Source organism: Balaenoptera borealis (genome assembly GCF_965194805.1).
Source record: "Balaenoptera borealis genome assembly, chromosome: 15".
In the NCBI taxonomy this organism is placed as follows: domain Eukaryota; kingdom Metazoa; phylum Chordata; class Mammalia; order Artiodactyla; family Balaenopteridae; genus Balaenoptera; species Balaenoptera borealis.
In genome coordinates, this window is record NC_138871.1 from 71488157 (window position 1) to 71510721 (window position 22565).

The following is a 22565-nucleotide window of genomic DNA, read 5'->3' on the forward strand; positions in this document are numbered from 1 at the left end:
TGGTGTATATACTTTACCACTTTTTTTCTTTTTATGCATGTACATACACACACTTGTGTATTATGTTTACTTTTCTGACTTAACAATATAGCTGGAAGATCTCTGTATCTACATGTGTCTCATTCTTTTCTTATTGCTGTTAATGTTGAAATTCATCTCCTATCATCACTCCTTCATTACCAGAGAAAGAGAAAAATCCTAAAGAATTGGGAATAAAATTTTAACAATCACCTTACCACACACACTTATGTCACAGAGAGCTATTTATGATAAGTATCTACAACCAACTTAAAGAAAATAGTAGTGAAAGCTAAGAGTCATGATAAAATGGGGTACAAAGATTCTCCTCGCAGCTCTAACTGGTTGGTGAAGGAGATAAAGTCACGTGGAGATTATCAAGGAGTCTGTAGCAAAAACAAGCATGTGGTGCTAACGGCCAAAATAAAGGCAGTATCATTGTGAATGGAAAGGAAGGGACCAATACAAGAGATTTTATAAAGGAAGACTATGTATTTTGGTGACCAAACAGATATGGAAAGAAAGGAAAACAGGATTATAAAGGAAGCTTAGAGACTAAGAAAACCTAGCTATTCTACACAGAGTAAGAACTGGTTTTGGAAGAAAAGTGACCTCAATTTTAAACATGCTAACTTTGAGGTGATGGAGAGACAACCAGGTGGATATGTCCATTTGACAGAGAGCTAGAAATGCAAAACTAAAGCTCCAAAGAGAAGTGAGGTGTAGCTGGGAGAGCCATGATATATATGCATTTTAGAATACAGAAGAGGCAGATGCCCCCTTGGTCTTGCCTGCCACTCCCTTACATTGTACTCAATAAATCTCGCTTTCTACCCTCACTTCTGGCTTGGTAAATTCTTTTACCACCCATGTTGCCAGCCCCATCGCCGCACTCTGTGGCATTTTGATGGCCCGTACAGGGACCAGACCGCTCTCTCCTCTCTCTGCGTTTTCTGATCCGTCTTCCAACAGGTAGTGATCGGCCTACTGACTCGGGGCAAATGGCGACGTCTACTCCTTGGTGGGACCCAAAGGCCTCCAGGACGAGACTCCAACTTGCTGTCGTCCTAAGGGGTACATTCTGGAAATGGTCTTTTCTCCTCTTCAACACTGCCGATGGTCTGAGGTCCCTGGAGACTCGGGGATTGCGCATCCTGGCCAAGGCAACTCTTCAGCGGACCTAAAACCCAGTCCCATACCGACCAACCGTCCCTGCCTAATCGGGTGGCAGTGTCCTTTGGCCCTAGCCTTGGTACTCCTCACTTCCAACGCCTGGTGCAGTCGGCAGCAGCGGCTTGGCGAATCCAGGCATGCTGTGAGATTCCCCTTCTCTTTCCATCCTCCCTTGAGGACCGTCCATCCTGATCCACCAACATTTCCAGGTACTTCAAGTGAGTCACTACAAAAACGATTTCATTCCATCAAGCCACAAATGGTGACAAGACAAGGACTCCAACCTCTAGAATCAATATAGTTGACTACTCTTGAACAGGCCTCCCCAAATTTCTATTCACACACTATCCCACAGCCCCATGGCCGATCAGCAAAGCCAACCGGGACCCCACATCGCCCCTTCTCAGCAGAAGTAGCATGAGATGATATTGTCACCCAGATGTCAGTGATTTGACTTTGCTGATCTGTTAGGGGGAAATGTGGAGCTTAACAACAGAACAGCCATCTTAGGCTGGGGAGGTCCTTTCAAGATAAGACAATCACACCCTCCCCCAATGGAAATTACCAACGTTCGCAAGCAGTTGGTATACCAGGAAGATTGAGCTATGACACACGCAGCCCTAACCACCATATGGGTAGAACATTAACCCAAGGGTGACCAAAAGGGACCAAAAAGAAGCCCAGTTTCTCTTCCCCCAGGGAAGACCCCCTCTTGGTCTCGCCCGCTGCTCCCTTGTAGTGTACTCAATAAATCTCACTTTCTACCCTCAAAAAAAAAAAAAAAAACAGAAGAAAAGCAGAGACATATTTTGCAGTGCCTGCTCACCCATAGCCCCCTCTAAATGGAGCTGCCCTGCTTAGAGTCCCTGCAAAGGGGCAATCATAGACGTCATGTCCCTAAGCCCACACCCAAAGCTGGTTAGATTCAGGGTGGGTACTACTTGACTACCTGAAGTCAATCCATAGAGTGGCCAACCAGTAACCCATGTCCTCTACCTACAAGTGATAAGCTGCATCTGAGTCTCTCTCACAGGAATCTAAGCAAAGCATGGAGAAAAATACCAATTAGTTGAAGCTGAAAAGATGCCATGAGGAAGAACCAGGGTGATAATAAACTGAAATTATTTTTAAGTAAGAGTTATGGGGCAGCAAAAACCCTGAGTGAGCAAAGAAGCCAGCAAGAGGAGTGAAGAAGAATATAAAGAGAAGCAGGAAGGCCAGGAAAGTGACACACCATGTGGCCATGACTGAGACAAAGCGGCTGCCCCTAGAGCTGCTTGGTTCCTAATGCCTCCCTAGCTGTAGTCCTCAAGCCCTCTTATCCTTAACTTGAGTGGGCCCCTTAGCCACAATAAAAGACACTTGGTTTTGTGATCTCCCCACATTTAGTGGGCAGAGAGAAAATGCGGGACAGAGGGTAAACTTGAGAGGTAGTAGGAGACTGAGGAGAAAACAGTGCATGAAAGCAAAGGCAGGAGAGTATCAAGGAGCAGAGGATGGTCAAATATTTCAACACTCAAGGAGAATAAGGACTGAAAAAAGCCCACTAAGTTTGAAGATCTGCAGATTACTTGTGACTGACCTTGGAGAGAATAAAGTGATGAGAGGAAAAGTCAGATGACATACCATCACATCATTCCACTTTTTTTTTTTTTTTAATAAATTTATTTATTTATTTATTTTTGGCTGTGTTGGGTCTTCGTTTCTGTACGAGGGCTTTCTCTAGTTGTGGCAAGCAGGAGCCACTCTTCATCGCGGTGCGCGGGCCTCTCTTGCTGCGGAGCACAGGCTCCAGACACGCAGGCTCAGTAGTTGTGGCTCACGGGCCTAGTTGCTCCACGGCATGTGGGATCTTCCCAGACCAGGGCTCGAACCCGTGTCCCCTGCATTGGCAGGCAGATTCTCAACCACTGCGCCACCAGGGAAGCCCCATCATTCCACTTTTTAAGAACTGACCGCATGTTCCTTTTACACACTTTCAGATAAAATTCAAATTCCTAACTCTTCTAACAAATTCCTTGCTTTACTTGGTTCCAACTGAATGATCCAAAAACGTTCTCCACCACTTCTCAACATGTAGCAAGATGAGCAAGCCCCCAGGCCCTCACAGCCTTGACTTCATTTCACACCCCTTGCCTTCATTCATATACCCTCCCATCTGAGTGGCTCCTTTCTGTCCATCTAATCCTTACTTACCCTTAAGGCCTAGTTCACATTCCACCTCCTAAATAAAGCCTTCCCTGATAACTACAGCTACCTGTAGTTCCTGCCTCTTAACTTCTATGGCAACCTATGGGGCAAAACTTGGCCACACAATTTAGCATATTATAAAGTAATTAAAGTAATACTAGAAGTCACATTTAAAAATAATATTCATTATATATTGAACAGTCACCCAAAGGACTCTAATTCTGTTTCATGTGCACACTGGCTGCTAATCACATCAGAATTTTCTCAAAGGCTCTTTTTTATATATTCCACAGTGCTATGGGCACTCAGTAGCAATGTAGTATAAGAATCTGAAAAGGGGGTTAAAATGTCTGGGTTCTAGTCCCTGCTCTGCCAAAAATTTCTTATTTGCAAATATGGGAGCTAGATTAGATGACCTCAAGCACTCCTCCCAACTCCAAACCTAGGATTCTATGGCTGACATATACATTCTGTATTTCACATACACAATTAAAATCAAAGCAGAGGGCTTCCCTGGTGGCGCAGTGGTTGAGAATCCGCCTGCCAATGCAGGGGACACGGGTTCGATCCCTGGCCCAGGAAGATCCCACATGCCACGGAGCAACTAAGCCCGTGTGCCACAAGTACTGGGCCTGCGCTTAGAGCCCGTAAGCCACAACTACTGAGCCCACATGCCACAACTTCTGAAGCCCACGTGCCTAGAGCCTGTGCTCCGCAACGAGAAGCCACCACAGTGAGAAGCCCACGTGCCGCAATGAAGAGTAGCCCCCGCTTGCCACAACCAGAGAAAAGCCCGTGCACAGCAACGAAGACCCAACGCAGCCATAAATAAATAAGTAAATAAATAAATAAACAAAAAAACCCTTCATTAAAAAAAAAATCAGTCAAAGCAGAGAGAAGACATGCCATGTGTTATACCATTGTTTTATATATATAGATGTCTGTGGATATAGATATATAGATAAACAGATGGTCCTTGACTTTCCATGGTTCAACTTACGAATTTTTAACTTTAGGATGGTGCAAAAGCAATACACATTCAGTAGAAACCATACTTTGAATTCTGAATTTTCATTTTTTTCCCAGGCCAGCAATAAGTGGCATGATACTCTCTCATGATGCTGGGAGGCAGTGAGCCATAGCTCCCAGTCACACAACCACAGGGGTAAACAACCAATACACTTACAACCATTCTATACTCATACAACCATTCTGTCTTTCACTTTCAGTACAATATTCAATAAATTACATGACATTCAATACTTTATTATAAAATAGGCCTGTGTTAGATGATTTTGCCCAACGTGTTCTGAGCACGTTTAAGATAGGCTAGGCTAAGCTATGATGTTTGGTAGATTAGATGTACTAAATGCACTTTTGACTTACAATATATTCTTTTTTTTTTTTTTAACAATCTTATTCATTTATTTATTTATTTTTGGCTGCATTGGGTCTTCGTTGCTGAGCATGGGCGTTTCTCTAGTGACAAGCGGGGGCTACTCTTTGTTGTGGTGTGCAGGCTTCTCATTGCAGTGGCTTCTCTTGTTGCAGAGCACAGGCTCTAGGTGCATGGGCTTCAGTAGTTGTGGCACACAGGCTCAGTAGTTGTGGTTTGCGGGCTCTAGAGCGCAGGCTCAGTAGTTGTGGCGCACAGGCTTAGCTGCTCTGCGGCAGGTGGGATCTTCCCGGACCAAGGATCAAACGTGTGTCCCCTGCATTGGCAGGCGGATTCTTAACCACTGCGCCACCAGGGAAGTCCTGACTTACAATATTTTCAACTTATGATGGATTTGTCAGGATGTAACCCTATTGTAAGTCAAGGAAGATGCATAGTATATATAGCCATTGAATAAGTCAAAATTTCCATCAGACACATTTCCAGTCAATCTGATGACTGGAAACATCAATAAACCTGTATCCCTCTATTCTAATTCCTTCATCCTAACAGCACCGTCAAGCATATTCACATGAAATTCAAGAGGAATTAGTTACAAAATTATTGCAACCTAAAATCTGTTCAGCAGGGGTACATTCCCACTCCCTCCCCTCAAATCAGCTGGTCACATTCCTTTGTCTTATCATGTGCCCTCTTGCACCACTATCACCATCAACGTTAACACAAATCGCTAGGACAGTGTTAGACACCAGGGACTCTAAAATGCTTAAGTCTCAGAAGGGCTCACAACACAGCTGGGGAGACAGAAACACAAAACACTTTAAGAGCAATATAAAGAAGAATACTCTGTATGCCAGAAAAATGCCTTCCCTCTGTTGGTATTCAATGTGACCTTCTTCCGGTTGGCAAAAAATCAGATCTATTTGTCTGACTGCAAAGTCCTGGGTGAACATTAGAATTAGGGAAAAGGTGAAATGAGATAGAAAGGAATTATTCTTTGTGAGCCTATACAAATCTATATTCTAATTAGAATTTAGAGGCCACAGAAAATATGTGACATGACAACGTGAAACTTTTCTAGGTGAGATTAGGCAAGACTGTGACAATATACTTACGTAAAACAAAATAAAAATATCATCTTGTATATATATATATATATATATATATATATATATATATATATATTTTTTTTTTTTTTTTTTTGGCCAAGCCACGCGATATGTGGGATCTTAATTCCCCAACCAGAGATTGAACCCATACCCCCTGCAGTGGAAGCACAGAGTCCTAACCACTGGACCTCCAGGGAATTCCCATCTTGTACTTATATTGAGTTTACAGTTTTCAAAGTGCTGTGAGATATCTTCATAACTACTTGAGGTTAACAAGACTAAAATTATTATTCTTTTTTAGATAAAGAAACTAAAGCACAGGGAAGTAAAGTGATCGGTTCAAGGCCAAACTGCCCAGAAAGAAGTAGAACTGGAACAGAGCAGAGGTCTTCTGAATCCTAGTAAGATGCTTTTTCTATTAAGTTATTATTCAAGTAGAAACACCATAATAAAACCAAAATCAGAAGTCATAGTCAATACAGGACCCAGGCAAGGAGAACCTGTCTGGGCGTTTTTAGCACTGGCCAGTGAAGATACATACCTACAGTAGGTTCTGCAAAAGTATGTATTCAACAGTGAAGAAGACTTTACCAAGGGTCTAAAAGACCATATAAAATCAACAAATTTCCTTCCTTTTTCATTTCATATTGACTAAACAACCTTCTGTTATTAACTGGTTCTACAGTCACACCTATTTCATGTATGCATCCCCTTGCACATGGGCTAAGAAGATATTCATTAACAGAGAAGCCTGTCACTGAAAGTTTAAAAAGTTACCTTTTGGCTCCACAGCAGTCTCCAGAGTGTTTGTAAGCTAATCATCTCTAGGACTGACAGCCAGTAGCTGATTGATTAAACTGACCAGTAAGGTTCATGGAACCTCCGTGACTCCATCAAGCTCCACATCCCAGAAAGCAGCCTCCTGTCAACATCCTCGAGCCCACCCTACACCATGTACTATCGTTACTGATTGGTCCTATGTTGTTTTAATTTAAAGGCAACAGTGATGTTCATGTTGCTCATAAAAAGGGAGAGTTAGCAAACTAGTTTTGGTTTTTATTCAAAATTCACAAATTTAGATTCTAGAATCTAACTCTTAAATCAGACTTTTTTTTTTTTTTTTTTTTTTTACAAATTACTGTACCTGCGGCAGCTCGTAACTGGGAGGAACAGCTCAGAGGTCTCATAGCTGGAAAACAAAATAAACTGTTTACAAAAAGCAGTACAATTCCATGTCTGTGCAAGATGCTTACACAACCAAATCTAATCTTAAAAAGAAAGAACAAATGAAACTTACAAAATCTGAGGGCCCATTGTGATGTACTGGGAAGATTTTTTAAAGTGTAAGTCAAGAGGGAAGTCATTCTTCAATCTAAAAAGAGAAGAACAAAAAGACTTTCTGGGTTATTTGAACAATTTGTAGCTTAGAGTGTAGGCTATGATCTCCGATATCTCATCCATGACTACTATAAAATACTTTAAAATTTACTCTATTACCAACTACCCTTCCTCTAATAATATAATAGCTGTACTGACATAGTATGCAAACAACTAATCTAAGCATTAACCCATCCAGTCCTCACAAGGACCTATGAAGTACGCATGATTATTACACCCTTTGCAAGAGATGAGAAACGGAGGCATACAGGGATTGAAAGACTAGTAAGAGGCAGAGCTGTGATTTGAAGCCAGATAGTCTAGTCCAGAGTTTATGCTTTTCTCTAGGGCCAAAGGAGTAGAGACTGCTGGACATGATCATGAAGCCACCAATGTGAACTTCCTGATTTTGATGGTTGTATTGTGATTATGCAGAATGCCTTGTGGAATGTTTGTATTTGAAGGGGATACACACTAAAGTATTCAGAGAGAGTGCAGTATCACATCTTAACTGCTGTAAGAAAAAAAAGTTTGTACACTGCACTTGCTACTTTTTTATAAGCTTGATATTATTTCAAAATAATAAAAATATAAACCCCTCTATATTAAAAAATATATAAAATATATTAAATACTTCCCTAAATTCCCAAAAATGAGTTCCTACAAATCAGTAAGAAAAAAACTGGCAAAGGATATGAACAAACTGTTCACAGAAATAGAAATATCAATACAAATGGCTCTTAGATACATGAAAAGATGTTCAATCTCATTCATAAGGGAAATACAAATTAAAACTGCACAGAGGTATAATATTTGACTTAAAGGTCTGATATTCATTATGTGGTAGTCTGCGCACACAGGCTCTCTCATATACTGCTGCTGAGGGTGTAAATTGATGCACCTCCACAGATGCATCACTATGGAGGGCAATTTGGCAACTACTGTAACTGTCAAAAAACTACATCTGCACCTAACTTTTGATCAGTAATTCCACTTCCCTGAATTCTTATTTATATAGTTGGTCTATGTAAACAAAAGAATACATCAGAAATGATGAGATGTCACTTTTGAGATTAGGCTGTTAAGAGATCCTGAAGCTCCTGTCTTGGTCTGTCTCTCAGATCACTTGGTCTAGGGGAAGCCAGCTGGCACCTCAGGAGCAGCCCGATGAAGAGGCTCTGGTGATGAGGAACTGACGCCTCCTGCCAACAGCCATGTGACTGAGCTTGGAAGTGAATCCTCTAGCACAGACAAGCTTTCAGATGACTACAGCCCTGGCCAGCATTCTGACTGCAACCTCATGAGAAAGTCGAGGTCAGAACGACCCAGCTAATTTGCCCCCAAATTCCTAACCCTCAGAAACTGTATGAGATAAGTTTTTACTGTTTTAAGCTGCTAAATTTTGGAGTAATTTGTTACACAGCAACAGCCAATATAAAAGCCTTGTTTAATTTTTCTTAGGTCTTCGTAGACTAAAAAGAGATGCCCTGTGGCTTCCAAAAAGAAAACAAAAAAATCACATTTACCAAATATATGGATTGGAAAGAGATGGAGGAGTCCAACCTCTAGGCTTACCAGCCTAGGTATACTCAAGGGACTCTGACCAGGGAGACACAAATTGGCCCATGCGATGGGCACCACTTTTCCAGAAGCTACATTTGATGCCACTTGAGTCTGGAATATAAATCCCCATAAGTAAAGTTCCTCTTGAAATAAAATTCATGAAACTAGTCAAGAAAATATTGATTGAAAAAAAGGGGGACCTTGCTCTAACAGATATCAAAACTTTCTATAAAGTACCAGTAATTAAACAGTTCAATCTGGCACAGGAATAAATTAAACTAATCAACAGAACAGGATGTAGCAAGTTCAGAAGCATACTCATGTGTATGAGAATTTAGTATGTAATAAAGATAACATTTCAAATAAGTGGGAGAAAGATGAATTACTCAATAGATTTGTTGGGAAAATGGCTAACCATTTGAAAAAAAATTAGATCCATAGCTCACACTATAAGTACAAATTACAGATGCATTAATCTAAATATATATTTTTCTAACTTACTACAAGAATATATCAGAGAATATTTTTATAATCTTGGGGAAAGGCTTCCAACATATGGTATAAAACTCAGAGGCCATAATGGAAAAGAATAACTAAAAGAACTGATTAAAGAAGCATTTAAAATATCTACATAGCAAAAGACACTAAAGTTAAAAGGCAAACAATAGATTCAGAGAAAATATTTGTAACATGGAAAACAAAGGGTTAAATCCCATACTCCATAAAGAACTTCTACAAATTACAGGAAAAAGAGAAACAATCTATAATGGAATCTGTGGTTTTCACCCCAATATCCATTTCACCCCATTATGCAGTTGCCACATGTGGTTTACATGGGACTGAATCCAGCTCAACTCCAGGGTTTAAGCCAATCAGAATAATCTCATTCTCTTTGGTTCACGCAACCAAGGCGTAAAATAATCGTGCATGGTATTGCCTTGACCACTGGTATCGATTTAGGGATGGTCTTAGTCAGTCTGACATTCAAGTCTTCTGCCTGGAATGGCAGATGGAACACACATCTTTCCTTCTGAGGCTTGGCATGGCTAGAGCAGTTTGCAAACATGATAAAAGCTAGTGTAAAGGTAGAGCTGGTCTCAAAGGAGAACACACTGAAAATTCAGAAAAAAGAAACTAGAGCCCTGATTGAATCATATCTGAAACCCACCCTCCCACTGTGCTTTTCTGTTCTGTGAGTCAACAAATCCCCTTTATTAAGCCAATTTAAGTTTAATTTTCTGTTATTTGCAGCTGAAAGGCTCCTTCCTGAAACATGACCAAAAGGAAAAATGAGCAAATGAGCAATTCGCAGAAGAAATAAAAATGTCAAATAAATAAAAATTTAAATGTTCAATCTAACAATAAAATTTTTTTTTAATTAAAACAAGGTCATTTTGGGGTTATTAAGTGGCAAAAATTAAGAATATGGTTAGCACACAATTCTAGTGAGAATGGAACTATTTAAGCACTTCCATGTACAGTTGATAAAAGTATAATTGGTAAGGCCTTTTTGGAAGGCAATTTTTAGTTCTCTCTCAGATTCTGAATTATGAATTTCTGAGCCTAGTAATTCTTCTTATTGGTCTTTAAGCAACAGAAATATTCAAGTTGTATATGTAACAATCATAGATCTCTAGCCAATAGAAATACTCAAGATGTAGATGCACATATCAGGAAACGGTTAAATAAATTATAGTATTACAAACATACCATGGAATACTGTTCAGCAGTTTGTAAAGAAAAATGAAACATAACGACATACATGTATATACTGACATGGAAAGATGTCCACAACATATACTAAATGAAAAAGCAGGCTGCAGAATAATATATATACAGTAAGACTCCATTTTATGACAGAAAGAGACGAAAATCCATAAAGCTGAATCTATATATGGAAGAGATAAAGAGGGACTTTCATTTTATATTCTTCTGTCTTCTTAAAATTTTTTTTACAATGAGCATCTTATTTTTTTTTTTTAGACATTTTTATTTTTTTTTATTTTTTTTATTTTTATTTATTTTTATTTTTTTTTTACTTTTTATTTATTTATTCATTTATTTTTGGCTGTGTTGGGTCTTCGTCCCTGTGCGAGGGCCCTCTCCAGCCGCGGCGAGCGGGGGCCACCCTCCATCGCGGTGCGCGGGCCTCCCACCGTCGCGGCCCCTCTTGTTGCGGAGCACAGGCTCCAGACGCGCAGGCCCAGCAACCGCGGCCCACTGGACCAGCCGCTCCGCGGCACGTGGGATCCTCCCAGACCAGAGCTCGAACCCGCGCGCCCCGCATTGGCAGGCAGACTCCCAACCACTGCGCCACCAGGGAAGCCCCGAGCATCTTATTTTTAATGTACAGTATAATTCTAGTTTTATAGAAAATCTGCCTATACTAATATCTTTATAGATAGATAAAAACATTAAAATGTATTTAAAAAGTCCAGAAAAATACACAGCAAATGTTAACAGTAGTTATCTTTGGGTGGTGGAGTTATTGGTATGTTTATTTTCTTTAGACTTCCTGTAGTTTCTGGAAAAAAAATTAAATAGAATATACATCCCATCAAAAATTAATAAAAAGTAGAGACAGATTTCAAAAGAAAGAAGGACTAAGCAAAATATGACCTAGTTATTGTCATCTGCTTTAAGCTTTAGGCAATACATTTTGACTCAAGGATTTGGGGAGCCTGGGTAGGCTTGAGTAGGGTGTGAAACTATAGAAAGACGCATGAAGTTGCAGGAACCTGGGAGCAAGTAACATGAAGAAGGGACTAAACAAGTAATGAAAGCAAGATGGAGTGGCTCTAACAGCTCATTATTACAGTATCATTAAGACACAATCCACAATATCCTTAAGAGCACAAACACTAAAGGCAAACCGCCCAATCCAAATCCTGGCTGTACCCTAGTTGTATGACCTTAAGCAAGCTACTTAACTTGCAAAAAGGATTCTTGATGACCTCCAAAGGCCATTTTTTTTCTCTGTTTTAGGAGTAAGATGTAAATAATTCATCTGTAAGATGAACCTGTAAACTGTAGATAATTAAAGTACCTACTTCATAGGTTGTTGTGAGGTGTATATATATATATATGGCACTTAGAACAGTGCTTGATACATAGTAAGGGTTATACATGTGTTTGCTATTAATTCTAGTGGGTGATGGTATAAATGTATTTAGTTCCCCTTTATGTAAGACACAGTGAGAAGCATAACATTTCTGCCCTTGATGGAACTTGATTTTGTTCAGAATACAGGAAACAAAAAAGTCAAGAGCCAAAAGGGTGACCTAAATCAGGGGATGGCAAACTTCAACCCATGGGCCTCTAGATAACAATAGATTTTACATTTTTAAAAGGTTGTAGAGCAAAACAAAACAAAGAATATGTGACAGAGATCAATGTGGGTTGTGAAACCTAAACTATTTACTATCTGGCCCTTTACAGAAAAAGTTTGCCACTCTTGATCTAAACAGTAAGTGCTACACCGAATTAGATGCAGAAAGAACATTATGTGGGCAGGAGGCAAGCTTTGAACTGTAAAAACCTTGTGAGATGGAGGGCCTTTGGAGGTCATCAAGAATCCTTTCTGCAAATTAAGAGATCACTGCTCATGCAGTTTCTGCTTAAGGTGCTCACAGTGATGGGGGATTCACTATTTGACTTGAACTTTAAACAGAAACCTCTCTTCTTTCTTTCCATACTCCTCAATTCAGTCTCAAACTTCCCTGCCATTTCTCCCTGCCTCTTCCTTCTCCCTCTCCTGCGGAACAGTCAATCTGGTGAACAGTGAGACTTAAATTTATGGCCGAATCCTGGCTCTGCCACCTACCAGAAAATTTACATAATCTCCGAGCCTCCCAAACTTCACCTACAAAATGCAAATAACAATTTTGGGATCGTGAAGATTAAATGAGATGGCGGTGAAAGGGCCTAGAGGGCCCTCAACATTAGTTTTTGTAGTCAATCACTTGTTTCCAGGACTCAAGCCTACCTTTCCAGCACAAAAACAGCTTTCAGGCAATGCAGAGCCCTTGACTAGAAGTTAGCAGACCTCTAGTCCTATTTCTAGCACCTGTGGCCATGGGTAAACTCACTCACCCTGATTCATTGGCTTCACTGATAAAGTGAAGGGGATGAATGACCAGATGATCTCCGGGTCCCCTCTGGATTAAAAAATAATCTTGAGCCCTGGATCTCGGAGCGGGACACAGGCATGTCTCAGCTCCTCCCACATTCGAGTCCCGAAAAAGCCACACGACCGAGACCCACCCTCGATAACATAAAAGGGGTAAACCCCGGGCCCTGTACCGAATCTCTACTGCCGCCGGCCTGGCTCCAGGCGAAGCAGGTGAAACAACAACACTGGAACACAGGCCAGCGCTTTAAACCAACACAAACACAAGCCAACAGTTCGTTAACATGCGGTGATAAATTAAAAGACACAGGCGACACCGCTGCTCTGAGCTACAGACCGAAGGCTAGGCCAAATTACTGCCCAAATTGCACTGGTACGGGAGACCCCCATCGAGAAGCTTCCTTCCGCTCCCTCGAACTCCACTGCCCCAGGGAGAGGAGGCGGCCGCGGGCGTAGCAGGTGGGAAAGGAAGTGCGGACCTCGCCGGGGAAAGGCCAGGCGGAAAGCCGAGCGCACGCGCCTCCTCACCTTAGCTCGCGGGGGCTCAGACTCCTGCTGCCGGCAAGGTTTGGACCCGAGCGACTGGACTCGACTGGACCAAGGGGCGGGCCCTGCCTAGAAAGGACCCTTCACCCTTCCCACCGGCTCCGCGGGCTTCGCAGGCCTTCCGGGCTGCCCTCCGGCTGCCTGACTGGAAAATCCGGAACTCTGTCCCCCTCCTCCCTGGCCTTCCTTCCTCCCCGCGGAGAAGGTGTCCTTTCCGCCCCGTTAGCCAGAAGCGAAGGGCGAGGTTAAGGAACCGGCGGCAGCTCGCCATAGCGGTGTTAGTCAGGCAGTACATCGGGCGCCTGGCCAGAGCCAGGCTACGGAAAGAAAAGTCCTCTGCTTGGCTCCCACGACTTGAAGCGCCTTCCACTTTCGTGCTCTCCTGCTCAAGATGGTGGCCTCCCGGGCAGTTGGCAGCCTCCGCCGCTTTACTCCCTCCAGGATGCTCCGCTGCCCAGGTGAGGCCTGGTTGAGGGCGCCCAACAGCCCCGGGCAGACCTCCTACGGAGACCCGAGCTTCCCCGGAGCCTCGTCTCCCCATCGCTGCCACCTCCCTGCCCCGGCCCAGGGTCCCAGCCCTGGATAAGGGGGAGGGATGCTGCTCTGGGTTCCGGTCTCTTGTTCCCTGGCGCAGGGACTGACATTTCCTCTCTCATGAGTCCTGCAGCGATTTCGGGCTCCATAAGCCCTAACGTTTCTGAGCCCTGTCCTCCCGGTCTGGCACTTTCCGCTGGTCTCCTCTTATTTCCTTTAATGATGGCCTTGAGCCTGTTCCTACGAGATTGGGAGGAGTAGGAGGACTAGGACAGGCCAGTCTGTCACATCTTTGTGGCTCCATTGCACCTTGCCTGTAACAAGAGGCATCTTAAAACCTTCTTGTGTGAAATTTACCAGCCTTGCAAATTACTGCCATTCCCTGCCCCTTTTCCACAAAACCTTTTTTTGTACCTATTACCGCACTTCAATAGGAAGCGCAACTCTTGCAGTTCCAGTAATCCCACTATGAACGTATAATATATAGATTTTCAAGGGGCAGGTTCTGCAATTTGCTAGAAGAAGCATTTTTTTAAAAAAATACGCAGATACCCTCTTTCTTAAGGAGCAAGATGTTAGATAATTTTACAACTATTTCTACCCTTGTTTCTGACGATACCCAGTTAGCTTGCATTAGCTATATTGTCTTTTTGTCTTCAAACTGGCAGTGAAAGAGTTAAAGTGGGTGACTGGAAAATCAAGCATTTTCCTTCCATCTCAAATCTTTAAGGTGAAATGTGACTTTTTATTGCATGTTGTACTTAATATCGGTTACTTAATTAGAAGTATAATTTATAATATGCCTTCCTCCTTCTGAACCCCCGGGGTAATACCGTATGCTGTTTTTGGAAGAGTGTCTGGAATCTCCCTTTACTGTAAGGGACTAATTTCGAATGATTGAATCTCTTCTGCTTTCTTATTTCGACCAGTGTTTTTAGTCTCCACAGGACTGCTTTGTGTGTGTGTGCACGCGCGTCAATCATAAGATTACAGAAAATTGAAATGCTGTAAAGACTGGGGAAAGGGATTAAGAAAAAAAGAATCACCCATTCCGTTACTACTCACATACCTACTGTTAGCATTTGGTCATGTGACCTGACAGTTTGTCTATTTTCCACATTTTTGGTTTAACACTTTAAAAATATCAAATGTATATTTTTGAGCTTCCCCTCCATTGATTTTAAGGTAATGCAATCAAAAGCATTAAATTTGGAGTCTGACTTTTGGGTTTGAATCTAGCTCTGCCTTTTACCCTCTGGTGACCTTACCCTTTGGTGACCTTGGGCAAGTAATTTCTATGTCTGTTTTCTCATTTGTGAAATGGGGAATAATACCACCTTGTGAGCTTTAAAGGAGTTATTTTAGGTGTAAAGCAGTTTTACACCTAAAACTTTTTACCTAAAAGTTTTACCTAAAACTTTTACCTAAAAGTTTTAGGTGTAAAGTGTAAAGTGGAGTAAGTGCTACTATTAACGTTAATAAACGTTAGCTGTTACAACTCTTTCCTGCCCTGAAGAACTATGATTCTGTTGATACAGATCTGAGACTTTTTTAAAGTAATTTTTACATTTTACATGTCATAAAAGGTTACAAGCCTAGTTTTCTATGTTTTTTTATAGAAATATATATACACACATGTGTGTATATATTTTGCATTGTGTTTTAACCTATAAGAAAATATGGCTTGGGGAGGGAGGGATAAATTGGGAGACTGGGATTGAGATATACACACTACCATATATAAAATAGATAACTAATTAGAACCTACTGTATAGCACAGGGAAAGTCTACTCAATACTCTGTAATGACCTATATGGGAATAGAATCTAATAAAGAGTGGATATATGTATATGTATAGCTGATTCACTTTGCTGTACAGCAGAAACTAACACAACATGGTAAATCAACTATACTTGAATAAAAATTAATTTTAAAAATTAAAAAAATATGGCTTATTATAGCTATTGCTCCTTTTAGTAGCAATGTATAAATTTTGAAAAAAAGTCTAGAAAGTGAATTTAAAATTACCTGCACACCTGGATTGCCATTTAGGCTCAACAGACTAACCCTAACCCTAACCCTAACTGAAAGTCTATGCCAAGGCATTGCCAAACATTTAATGAGATTATGATGTTTAATGATGGATGATTAAAATCTCTTGATGCTGCTTTGTATTTCTTGAAGTTTTAACCCATTCCTGCCTGAGTGCTGTAATTCTTAGTATGGCTATCAAATGAAAATCACATCTTGACCAAAATATCTTGTTTAATTCCCACTCTTACTCTAAATCCAAATTCCTGATTACCTAAGTGGTAGAATAATTTCACAGGAAATGAATTGTAGGCAAATACCTTAGTAGACGGTGTATATTTAAATTTGACTCTCACTTCTTTAATCCTGTCCCTTCCCCCGGTACTGAATATTGAGAAAAGCTGTTGATTGTTAACAACCAAAGTAACACTTTCATATTTGAAATTTGTGTTAGCATAATCCAGCTCCCTGCACTGCTGTAGTCTTCCATCTTGTAGGTATCTTCTCAAGTTAAATTATTTAAATGATTACAAAGTAGGCCAGAGGTTTCTCTCTCTTTTGCTGGCACAGGAAATATAGGCTAAAGTTCACCCAGCTGCTCTACAGCAGGGGTCCCCAACCCCCGGGGCTGCAGGCCGGTACCGCCTGAACCATCCCCCACCCCACGCCCCCACCGGTCCGTAGAAAAATTGTCTTGCATGAAACCGGTCCCTGGTGCCCAAAAGGTTGGGGACCGCTGCTCTAAAGTAAGCTCTCCTAATTAGGAAGTGAGTAAGGCTGGATTCCAAAAGCAAAGCTACCGTGTACTTCAACTTGATTTAGTTGACTGTGGTTTGAAATTGTTTTCCAGACATGTTTGTACATTTGCTGTTTTTCTCTTTGTTTCTTGTCTCTATTCATTTAGAGGAGGTTTTGTGTATGTCTATATGGGGGGGGGAAGGTAGGTTAGTGGATGAGAGTTTATGGTTTATTTAACCATACTTAAACCATACTTAACCATATAATAAGTTATACTTATTTAGCAATAAACATGTTTACAAATAAATTTTCCTTCTCTTTTTAGCCAGAACCCATATTAACTATGGAGCTCAAACCTGTTGTCTCAAATATTTGGTCTTCAGAATTACAACCCACGTCCAAGCCCCTTCACCTGCTCTGTTTTCTTTTTTCCTTAGGCACTTATCTTCTAACATATTTATTTCCATATTTATGTTTCTTGTTTTTTATCTGTCTTTCCACCCCATCTTCTCCCACCCTGCATTCCTGATCAGTTCCTTGTCACTAATGCAGTTTACCGTGTTCTAGCTAGAATTGCCTATTATCTGGCTCCCCTCCCACAGAATTTCTACTTTATAGGGAAACTCCTTTCTATGCCAGGCCTGTTTTCACCTCCTCCACAAAGACAGGGATTTTTGTCTTTCTGTTCACTCTAGGCCACACTAGATTTTTGTTGTGGGATAAATGACTATAAGATGATGTTGGAGGAGATTACAGTTTAGTTGGGGGAAACACCTGCTACAGATGCAGCGATTAGAGAACAAAACAATGAGTAATAAAGATAAAAATTTGGGCAGGGAAGGCAAAGATCCTTGTAGACAGAATCTCAAGATAAGGCTTTGTAGAGCCATGATACAGATATAAAGAAGGAAGAGTCACAAATACAGATGACACAGATCTCAAATGATGGAAAAGCAAAGGGAAGTATATCATTAGTGAAGTAGAGGCACTGGAGATTGAGGAGATGTCTGGCTTCTCTTAATTTACTTTGGTGTAGGACTTTGACTTATAGGTACTTTTATAATCATTACATCACTTTTACTCTATCTTTATAAGGACACTGAAATGCTCTGAGAGACTTGTACATGGTCATACAACTAGTAAATAATAAACTTGGTGGTCGAACCTAAGGCTTTGGACTCTCGGATCCTTTGTCTTTGCACCATGAGGGCTGACTTGGATTGCTTAAAGAAAAAATAAGGCAGACAGAACCAGCAATCACTCCACTCTGGTTCTGGTGCCATCTACAGTTTTTTTTTTTTTTTTAATAGTATGTTGTTTTGCCTTTGAAAGCAGTATAAAGCTGCTTTTTTCTGTGCCTTCGCTTCCCCTCCTTTAAAGAACTGCAGGATAGAGAGAAACATGGAGCCTCTAAAGCCCCTTGATTTTATTTTTCATGACACTGGAAAGTCCATCTCTCCATAGAAATGCAAGAGGACCTGGCTGGAGAACATGCTTGAGATACATTTGGAATACATTTGGAACTAACATTATGTAGATTACTTATTTCTTAGTGTATTTGTTTCCTATTGTGGCCCTAAATTTCCACAAACTTAGTGTCTGAAACAATAGAAATTTATTATCTTACAGTTATGGATGTCAGAAATGAGTCTCACTGGGTTAAAATCAAAGGTGTTGGCAGGGCTGTGTTCATTCTAGATGCTCTAAGGGAAAATCCATTTCGTTGCCTTTTCTAGCTTCCAGAGGCTGCCTGCATTCCTTGACGTCTTCAAAGCCAGCAAAATGAGTTCTCATGCTGCCATCTCTGGTTCTTTTGCCTTTTCTCCTCCTTTGTAATTTCATGGGGTGTACCTGAATAATCCAGGCTAATAGCCCTGTATTAAGGTCAGCTAATTAGCCACCTTAATTCCATTTGCAGCCTTTATTTCCCTTTGCCATATAACCTAACATACTCGGTTTCTGGGGACATGGGCATCCTTGAGAGGCCATTCATCCACCTACCACATTTAGTATCCAGATAATCATTTGACCTGATAATTGAAACAAAAAGATACAGCAGTTGGTCACAATAATGGCTTAGAACACTTTGTTTTGTTGTGGTTGTTATAAAGTCCAGCTTTGTTATGTATAGCAGGTACTATGGAAATTCTGTTTTGTAAAATAATTAATTTTGAAATACCTTTTTCTTACAGGTTATATTTGCCGCAACTTTACAAAGTCCTCTGCTTTGCTGAGTAAGTTTAACTTCTCGTTGATATGCTTACATTGCTTTTTATACTTATTTAGCAATAAACATGTTTACAAATAAATTTTCCTTCTCTTTTTAGCCAGAACCCATATTAACTATGGAGTCAAAGGGGACGTAGCAGTTATTCGAATTAACTCACCCAATTCAAAGGTACCTAATTTAACTTGCTGCAGTTTATTTCTACTCACTACATTCATTAATCCAGTCCTGAATGGCAAAGAAATAAATCCACCAATTTGGCAGTAATCTTATCACATGAACTTACAGTTTTGATAGTTAGAGTTTGAGAAATTGCCCAAGGAATGCAGTTTTCTGCAGCAGAGGTCCTTGTTTAAGAATTCCTCCTAGTTGACTTTAGGTGTCAGATTAACATCAAGGATTAATAAAACTAGCCTTTTGGGCTTCCCTGGTGGCGCAGTGGTTGAGAGTCTGCCTTCCAATGCAAGGGACACGGGTTCGAGCCCTGGTCTGGGAAGATCCCACATGCCGCAGAGCAGCTGGGCCCGTGAGCCACAACTACTGAGCCTGCGCGTCTGGAGCCTGTGCTCCGCAACAAGTGAAGCCGCGGTGGTGAGAGGCCCGCGCACCGCGATGAAGAGTGGCCCCCGCTTGCCACAACTAGAGAAAGCCCTCACACAGAAACGAGGACCCAACACAGCCATAAATAAATAAATAAAATTAATTAAAAAAAAAAATGGAGGTATACAAATCCTTTAATGAGCAATAACCAGTACCTTCACTTAAAAAAAAAAAAAAACTAGCCTTTTGTTACACTGTAGAATGATAAGGTGGTTTATTAGATAAGAAGCAAAGTATAAGCTTTGTTTATAAGAATTAAAACTGACCTACCCATCTTAACTATGAGGTTATTAAATCGGCTTCCTTAACCTGCCTGACATAAGTCATTATTCATAGTAAGTTGGCTGGATTAAATGTCGTTTAGTTTCCTACGGGACCTGAATGACTCGGTGCAGTTCATATGTTAGAAATCAAGTTCTGTTCAAAGTGGAACTTCATTTGTTTTTGGCAACTTCAAAAAAGCATGCAGCATTAATCCAGTCTTTTGCCAAGAAGAGCTTTATTGCAGGAGCTCATGCTTTTCCCTCACCTAAAGTTGGTGTAAAGATTTCATATTTCAGAAATCTTATTACCAGAGGCCTCAATGAAGTAGGAGAACCTAGATGGAAGCAATTAACAACTATCACAAATTAAGGAAAGTAAGAGCCAGTCCCCCTCACTAGAGTAAATCTTAGCATTTACTGAGCAATGATTCAAACTTAAGATATTTTTTGTAAGTTGACCATTTTTCCTGAACACAAAAATAACACATGCCTATAGTAGGACATTTTAAAGCAATAAAGAGGAGAATAACAATCATTCATACTCCAAACCCAAAGATAACCACTTTTAACATTTAATCCAGTTTCAACAAATAATATTCTAAAAATTAAGATCATACTATATGTCTAATTTTGATTTCTTTTTTTCCTTAACATTATACAAATTTTTTCCATGCTGATAAATGTTTGTAGACTTAATTATAGCCTGCATATGATTGAAACTTAGGAATATGACCTCCTCAGGAATACGAGTTCCTCCTTTAAGTAGAACTATTTTTAGAGGGAGGGGTGCTTACAGTTGGCCAAAGCATCTGAATAGACAGCTGCTGGGTTGTTTGTTTGTTTGTTTCCCTGTCTCTTTCTTTTAACTGTATATTTCTCCTGGATAAACGTATTTCCTATAATCAAAATAGCATTTGATGGTGATTTGCACATCTGTTACTTCGAATTTAAACCCTTAGATTTATATGTATTTCCCTTTGGTAGGTGAATACTCTGGGTCAAGAACTGCATTCAGAGTTCATAGAAGTAATGAATGAAGTCTGGTCTAGCAATCAAATCAGAAGTGCTGTCCTTATCTCATCAAAGCCAGGGTGCTTCATTGCAGGTGCTGATCTCAAGTAAGTTTTAGGAAATTTGAAGTCATCTTTTATCTTGGCTAATGGTATGTTTTTTAGGCCTAATCATTTCTCATTTTAAAAGAAGGTAGAAGTAAATTTTCTCTGCAAGTTTTTTTAAAGTTATTTTCATGAGTATAATAAAGTTAATAAAAAAGAGGGACTGTTGCTTAAACCTTATAAGACTGAATACAACCTTTCTTTAAAGAAGTTGAAGTAGTAGTTCAAGGAGCAATATTTGAGTAGAATGAAAATAAACTAACAATGACATGCCCTTTTTTTTCATCCACCAGACCAGCAAACATTTAAAAGTTTGAAAATATCATATTAGCAAGGACTTGAGAAAATGAGAAAGTTAAATATTACTAGTAGGAATGCAAATTGGTATAGCCAATTTGGAGAGTAATTTGATAAAATTTAGTAAAACTGAAAATGCACATATCATATAATCAAGTGATACCTCTTCTAGGTATATATGCTAGAGAAATCCCACCCTTTGGTTTTAAGGACCCATGCATGCATAGGGATGTTCAGTCCTGTGTAGTTTAAAATAGTGAAGAATTTGAAACAAGCTAAACGTCAGTCATGAGGGAAATAGATAAATAAATGTGGAATATTCACAAGATAAAATACTACAGAAACAATTCAAAGGAACTAACTAAATCTACAGCATAATGGTAGAACTCAAAAACATAATGGTAAGTTAAAAAAAAAAGGAAGTTGCAGAATGTTTGATACTGTGTATAGTTTATATAAACATTTTAAAACCATACATGAAATACTTCTCTGTATTATTTATGGATACAAATATGTAGTTGGTTTGAAGAATACACTACAAACATACGAAAATGGTTGTTTCAGGGTAAATGAATTGGCTGGTAGAACTTCAGAAGGTCAAAGGCTACTTTACCAATACAGCTAATATTTTCTTTCTTTTTTCAGTGATATAATGTACGTATATATAACTTCTTTAAAATTCTTTAAAGCAAAAGTAAAGAAGAGAGATAATACCTTAATATTAGTATACTGGGTTAAAATGTTAATGGTTGTTAATTCTGTCAAAATATGGGTATTTGTTATATTTGTTATATTACTCTTTGCAGTTTAGGCAATGATAGCCAGCATTATTGGCTTAGTAATTTGTATTTATGGTGTTTGTATATTTTTAAACTTTGTTCAATATTGTATACCCTTCTTTTTTTATGTATAGTAATTAGAAATTCATAAATATTCTGTTTGTTTATGTTTATCTTTTAGAAAAAGCAAAGTTATCTCCATCAAGTGCTTTTTCTTCTAGCTTGGTTATTTAAGCCTAGTAAGACACTGATGTACCTGGTAGTAGCTACCTAAATCCATAGGAAAATACTTGTAGCTTGTGTGAGGCTAGCTGAACAACTCCCAGCATATAAAATGACAGAAAATTAGTTATTTTTGGTCAAAAGTAAAAAACCCACAGCTTAAATGTGTTCAGAAACAGTAAGTAGCAAATGAAACAAACTGAAATTAAAGGACATTGAGGACAACATTATTGTAATAGAAGCCTTTTTTTCTGTCAT

At 39.9% G+C, this 22565-nt stretch overlaps 2 protein-coding genes and 1 long non-coding RNA gene across 5 annotated transcripts in view; 2 read left to right on the top strand and 1 right to left on the bottom strand.

Annotated features, from left to right (window-relative positions):
* Nucleotides 1-13610, bottom strand: part of HADHB (hydroxyacyl-CoA dehydrogenase trifunctional multienzyme complex subunit beta) — a 38240-nt gene extending 24630 nt beyond the window's left edge. For 2 of the 3 annotated variants that reach the window (XM_082356914.1, XM_082356912.1), the window contains exons 1-3: nt 13484-13610; nt 7184-7258; nt 7031-7075 (exon numbers count right to left, since the gene is read on the bottom strand). In XM_082356914.1, coding sequence (XP_082213040.1) covers nt 7031-7075; nt 7184-7250 — 112 coding nt within the window. In that variant the 5' untranslated portion in view covers nt 7251-7258; nt 13484-13610. Of the gene's footprint in view, nt 1-7030; nt 7076-7183; nt 7259-12918; nt 12989-13483 lie in introns of those variants that run through there. The other variant, XM_082356913.1, reaches the window with a different exon arrangement.
* On the top strand, nt 5968-10794 carry LOC309611906. Its single transcript, XR_014234826.1, has 3 exons — nt 5968-6287; nt 8399-8577; nt 10078-10794. It is a non-coding gene; the product is annotated as an uncharacterized lncRNA (long non-coding RNA).
* Nucleotides 13611-13820: 210 nt separating the features above from the next.
* Nucleotides 13821-22565, top strand: part of HADHA (hydroxyacyl-CoA dehydrogenase trifunctional multienzyme complex subunit alpha) — a 48079-nt gene continuing 39334 nt past the window's right edge. Inside the window, exons 1-4 of the mRNA XM_082356880.1 lie at nt 13821-13959; nt 18997-19038; nt 19132-19202; nt 20879-21012. Of these exons, the coding sequence (XP_082213006.1) occupies nt 13893-13959; nt 18997-19038; nt 19132-19202; nt 20879-21012 (314 nt within the window). The 5' untranslated portion in view covers nt 13821-13892. The remainder of the gene's footprint in view (nt 13960-18996; nt 19039-19131; nt 19203-20878; nt 21013-22565) is intronic.